Source organism: Montipora capricornis, chromosome 5 (genome assembly GCF_036669925.1).
Source record: "Montipora capricornis isolate CH-2021 chromosome 5, ASM3666992v2, whole genome shotgun sequence".
Classification (NCBI taxonomy): domain Eukaryota; kingdom Metazoa; phylum Cnidaria; class Anthozoa; order Scleractinia; family Acroporidae; genus Montipora; species Montipora capricornis.
In genome coordinates, this window is record NC_090887.1 from 17,008,789 (window position 1) to 17,014,788 (window position 6,000).

The window sequence follows — 6,000 nt, forward strand, 5'->3', positions numbered from 1 at the left end:
GCAAGGGTCCCATTCGGCGTTATGATCTCGCTAGAGGGGGGAGAGGTTGGTCATGCTGCGAGGAACCGAGCTTCCTGGCCATTTATTATCGATCTACTTTGAATGATAGATTGAGTGAAACGGTCCGCAACATAATCAGCGACAGAAAAGTAAAAAGGATGCTTCACAATCCGCACATTTCAGTAGGCAAAAGGGCGCAGTGAGGAGATCGTTTTAGAATCCTGAAGGACACTGTGGTAAATCTCAGTTGGATATTTGAAAAGAAAACCATTCATAAATTATTTTGAAATCCTTTAGAATCGGTCTTCTCCTTAACTTCGGGCTTTTTTTTTCGCGAAAATATTGAATTTTGAGTTCTCATTTTAAACATTGTCGTCCCTTAATTTTAGTTCTATTCAGGTGAATAAGGGGACTCAAAAAACACTCATTTTTGTTGAACTTGAAGGTTCCTAATTTACAGATATTTTAATGCAGTTTTTGTCAAAAGCGTTCTCGTCATAAATGACACGAGTTCTCTGCTAACTATTAACGCTTGCATGCATCAGACAAGAGTTCGGAATGGAAAATTCCCATTCAAAGTTAATGAAGGGCCTTTCAGTTTTATTCAATCTTGCCGTTATCTTTGATGGAGGATTATCACCGTCTTTCCATGCAAGTTCATTAGCTCAAAGAGCTAACGACCTAAGACAAATCCCCTTTTAAATAAATGAATAGCTTTTTTGTATAAAATCGAAAGCCCACACTTAAAAAATCAAGTAAGTTTGCCACGGAACTCAGTATTCAGCTAATAAGTTAGATAAATAGTAAACTGTTAAAAAAATGTTCCAACCTTTACTCTTTTATACTCGACAGCGCTTGTTAAGCAGTGTGTTCTAGAAACAATATTGCTAAACTACAAGGCTCGGATAATTTCAAATGACCGTTAATTTCATTAAAATTAAGAGAGCATTTTACTCTCAAGTATAATTCTACTCTCATGTGGTAAAAGAATTAATATTTGCAATTCATATTTTCTCTCCAAACGAGAAACTCTGCCGTAATTAAACAAAATTATTTTTCATTTACTACTTTATAACCGGCGTTGTAAAGCAAAAGTCGGCTTCTGATTTGTGCAAGCTTATCAGTGCGAGAGCTTACGACAGAAACAGCAGGGCAACGAAATGAACTCTCGACCTGATATTACAGGTAAACAAACTTGTGCTTACGTGCAGAAGCGAAATGTGTAGCAACGAAATGGGCATGGAACTGAGTGACAAATGTGTCATCCTTTAAGGTGTTTTTTGAGAAAACAAGAATAACATACCTTATGGAGGGAGCAGTAGAGGAGCATAAAATAGACGTTTTGCGTTGTCATTACTTATCAGGCCGACTTCCCGGTTGATGTGATATCGAGTCAGTGTACGGTCTTGCAACTTCAGTGCCGTCTGTTCGGCATACATGTCTCATCTACATATCCTGTATGAGCAGGTGGATAATTGAATGAATCACCTGAAGCCGCGCGTTAATACGGCGTTTTATTTTTCCACCCGCAAACCAGAAACGCCAGTCGACTTGAACAAGTCGGTAATTGGTCTCTTTTTAGGTTACTAATTGGAGCTATTCATGTTGTCATTAATATAATGGAGGTGATAACTTGGCTGTCTTAAACTGGTGCAAATGGTCCTCAACGGAGCAGAAACCTGGGTGGGTTCCTGGAACGTTTCCAGTCATTAGCTCTTGAATAAAATTGGAACTAGGGTGCGTTCGATTGACCCTATTTAGCTCTATTCCGAAATAAGGATAACTGGAGTGATGATTCAAAACGGTATGTCTAGTGTTTTGAAGCAACAAGGATACGAAAGATATGTTTAAAATAGCATTTAGCGGGTGTTTGACAATTTTAATGCGAATCTCCGTAAAAACGAAGGATTTCTTACTTCTATTCCATGTATTCCTATTCCGGAATACGGTCAATCGAACGCACCCCTAGTGATATTCCAAAGAAAGTAGGCCTCATTCTCTTAACTATGGTATAAAAGGAATCGTTTTAGCCCCAAACTTGCTTTGTTAATTCATTCTTTTGCATAATGGGTTATGTTCATGTAATCCCCTTTTAAGACCAACACATTCAAATAAATAAGAATTTTCCTTTTGTTTTCACTGGGTTGCCAAACCCAGTCGGAATCTGCGTTGCATTTCGTCGTTTTCTTTTTTTTTCCGTGTCGGTAAAAGTCTTGCCTCTCACTCCCCCTGCTTAGTGGTGTCTTTGTGCATAGAGTCTTCTGTGCGTATTTTGTTAGGTTTGAGGGAGCTGGGGAAATGCGTAGATTTATCTGGTGCACACGGGAGGACATTTAATTATTAACCTGGAATGGCGTCGAAAGTCATTGTAACGCGAATGGCGTTTTAGTGCATCTTTAAACAAAATATACCCTTATGGAGCTCAAGAATGGAACGTCAATTGGATAAGCAACTAAGGCGGTTAAAAATAAATATCTGGAATCTTTAAAGCGACGAGTAATGGTCTTCGACAACAATTTCATTTTGCACCGTTGGGATATCAAGTAAGCTTTGTTTCTAATATCTTACTAACTCAAGTATTATATACAACACTGAAGTCAAATGGCAATTCTTTTATGGATTTAACAAGCATTGAAGGAATCGAACGCCTTGAATGCATCACTGTGTTTACTGAAGTCGCATCTAAGTTGTCTGGCAAGTTACATTCATTTTATGACTCAACTCTGCAAAGGTAAAAAAAAATTGGAATGTGACAGTGAAAATATATTTGAGGGAAAGCTTGTTGTCTCTTTTGTGCTTTATTACTTACGGTCAAGGTTCTTTCGAAAAGGGTTGATGTGAACTGTCAGAAATTTATTTAATTGCATATGCAGCTTTGTGACACCGATCGTGTCTCGTTTGCACGCACGCAATTGAAATAGGAAGGGTTTTTTGCCTCTTGTAGCAAATATGTTGTTTGTTTCAATAAATGTTTCGCTGGAAAAGATTTCGGCAAGATTTCTGTGAAATTTCCACCTTTTTAAAATTTATCATGTTGCGTAATTTTCGAGCTTAACAAATTTGCATACGTGTGTTGAAATGTGATACGGGAAATGCACTGTAAGCAGCGCTTAAGTCACGAAAATAAACAGGTCTGTTGGAAGCGTGCTTGAGTTTCAACAAAATGAGCCCCAAAATCGGCAAAAAAATGTGACACTGATGAATAAATAAATAAATGAAGTAGCTGCTATTCCCAAAACGATGGAATTACCTGGTGATAAATAACCTCGTCTTGGAGAGTAAATTTTTGACTTTGCAGAAACAATGGTCAACCTCAAGAGTTAGGCGATTGTGATCTTTGTGTTGAATTCGCACTTTTCTTGTCAAACTTTATAACACTTGAAAGAAAAAGAAAACTAACAAAAACAAAAACCCAGTATCTTGCCATCATTTGACACAGATGCATCACTGTTTTGTGAGTAAACACGCTGCGACGTCACTTTCGATTACTCGTCTCAGCCAAAAGTACAATAACAAAATTCAACTTTGCAAAAATCTCCCAAAATGTTTTTCGCTGATGGTAACTTTTTATATTCGCGGTTTAAAATTTATGTTGTTTTCATGTCGTAAATTTTGTTACTTTATTCTCGATCGACCGTCCTGAAAACTTCCTTCTGCTCTTCCTAAAAACTGTGTATTCAAGATTTATTTACTTTTGCATCAATATTTGTTTTGCATAAAGCAAGCTAACAAAATCTGTACCTTGCTTGGTCCGCATTTGTTAGCGTTAAAATAGAATCTTCGGTCCAATGCTTCTGTTACGAAGGGGTATATTTTTTAGGTCTCCCATCCAGATATTAACACTACCGGGCAGGGACTAACTTCAGTGACGTTTTGTATTACAAGCTGTCAGATGTGCACGCTTAAACTCGTGGTAGAAAGAAGTTGTGAGGGAACTTGAAAATGATCAACATGTCAGCCCAGAAGCCAATGTGTCTCGATTCCCTTTTATTTTCTTCAGTCTTTCTGGGTTCAGTACTTTGGTATAGTAACCACATGTCTTCTCAGGGGGCTATTTATCTAAGACATCTACCATGGCACTACAATATACAATACCAAAACAATTCCGTGTACTGCTAGAGCTACATATTACGCAAAGACAACTTGAATCTCCTGGAAGACAAAACTCAGCTCAGTTGACAATATGGAATAAAGCGCTGTGTTACTTCAGTACCACACATAAGCAATGCGTGTCTATTTTTTCTAACGATGACAGGAATTTCTTCTTTCTGACAAATGATTAATAGGCCGGTAGCCAGGTTTTTAACCTCAGGAAAGGATTTGTTTCGTCGTATAAACGTGTGAGCCAAAGGGCCTCTGCTGGTACGACTTCTGGGTGACCCCTTACATGGCTTTAATGACCCCCGACTTGAAAAAAAATTGCCTGTTTTTCTATCGTGAAGCCGCCGTTTAGCCTCAATGAGAAATTAGCCCTAGTTTAATCTGGTCCTTCCCAGACCCCATAAAGAGGGATTGCTCAGAGTAGTGCCAAGCACCAGGGACGGCTACCAAGTCTTAACGGGGTCATGATCTTAAAACTGAACTAAAATGAAACAGTTAGCAGCCTTGTGAGTTTTCTTTGTCATTAAGGAGATAATTGTTTGCATGTTTTCAGTTCGGCTGGTTGGTTCACCATGTAGAAGAAAAGGTATAACCGAAATAAATTTTAGCGAACGCCCAGTTGATGAAGGACCAATTAGCACTTAAGCATTTGATTAAATGTAAGCAGACTTGGCGTTGCCATGGTAGTCACCCGGTTTAGTGACGTCAACCTTGATTCGAACAACACAACTCCAGTATTTAGACTAGTTTAAAGACTAGTTTTATCCCTTGAATTTTTAGGTTTATCACATAGAGTTACAGGAAAGATTAGAAACACCGTTTACTGTTTGGAAATATCTCCATTGTTTCCGGATTATTTAAGTTTGAGAAATGTGTAAAATATGGAATGAGAGGACTGATGACGTCATTCTCTCAACCCAATATAACATCAAATATATAAATTGAGCTACCTCGGTCGTTATAGCAGAGACCATTGAAACTTGGTTGGCTAATAGTTCTACGGGCAACACACCTGCGAATACCAAAAGTGGCCAGAAAGGCCTTTAATATCAGGGAGGTCTGGAACCAAGTATGTTGCCATGGTAACAAAACTGTTATGTTCATATTGTGATAGCACATCCACTAGAATCTCCCGACGTTTCGGCGACTTCATGACTTCATTATCAAGGTACAAATCAGAGTAAAATTAACAATTGCGAGTTCATGAAGTCGCCGAAACGTCGGGAGATTATATCGCTTGTTTTTACTTTTCTTTAAATTGGTTAACATTGAAGTTTTCCTTTCACCCGGTCGGTTTCAACTTCAAGATCTTTGTAACTTCATTTAGGAAGATCAAGCCTCGAAAAGGTAAAAAGATAAATGAAATTTTGTCACGGGAGAAGCTTATGGAAGATACATAAGCCACAATGTTGTGACAACGGCTCTTTTTATACCAGACGTGTTGGGCAAACATTTGTTGTTCGTCTGGTTATCGGCGTCTCTAGTATAAAGACGAGCACGAGATGCATTATCCGTGTAGAAGAGCTGTCTTTCGTTGTGCGTCTTGAAAGCTTTAGCGAGTTTCCATAAGGATAAGTCAGAATCCAACTGCGAGAAGAGAAGTGAAGCTACAAGAAAGACAGAGACTAATTTCAATCAATTTACAAATGGTAAACGGCTCCGCGTGCACTATTGAGTTACGGTGCACGCGGGAGGTTGCTAAGCACGAGAGAAGCGTAAGAGTCGCTCGAGGCGGTAGCCGAGAGCGAACTCTAGCTTCTTGAGTCATCTTATTTGGTATTTTTCCCGAGCTAGTGATGGAACTTGTCCAAGAGAGAGGATTACGTGCTGTCTTTAAGGATAGTAAATCTACATATAACCAGCTACTGCAACCTCGTTCCCAGGCTCTCCCGGCAGAAT

General features: G+C 38.9%; 1 protein-coding gene across 1 annotated transcript in view; it reads right to left on the minus strand.

Annotated features, from left to right (window-relative positions):
- Positions 1 to 1,433, minus strand: part of LOC138049686 (uncharacterized) — a 33,004-nt gene extending 31,571 nt beyond the window's left edge. Inside the window, exon 1 of the mRNA XM_068896088.1 lies at positions 1,304 to 1,433. Coding sequence (XP_068752189.1) covers positions 1,304 to 1,354 — 51 coding nt within the window. The 5' untranslated portion in view covers positions 1,355 to 1,433. The remainder of the gene's footprint in view (positions 1 to 1,303) is intronic.
- Positions 1,434 to 6,000: the final 4,567 nt, after the last annotated feature.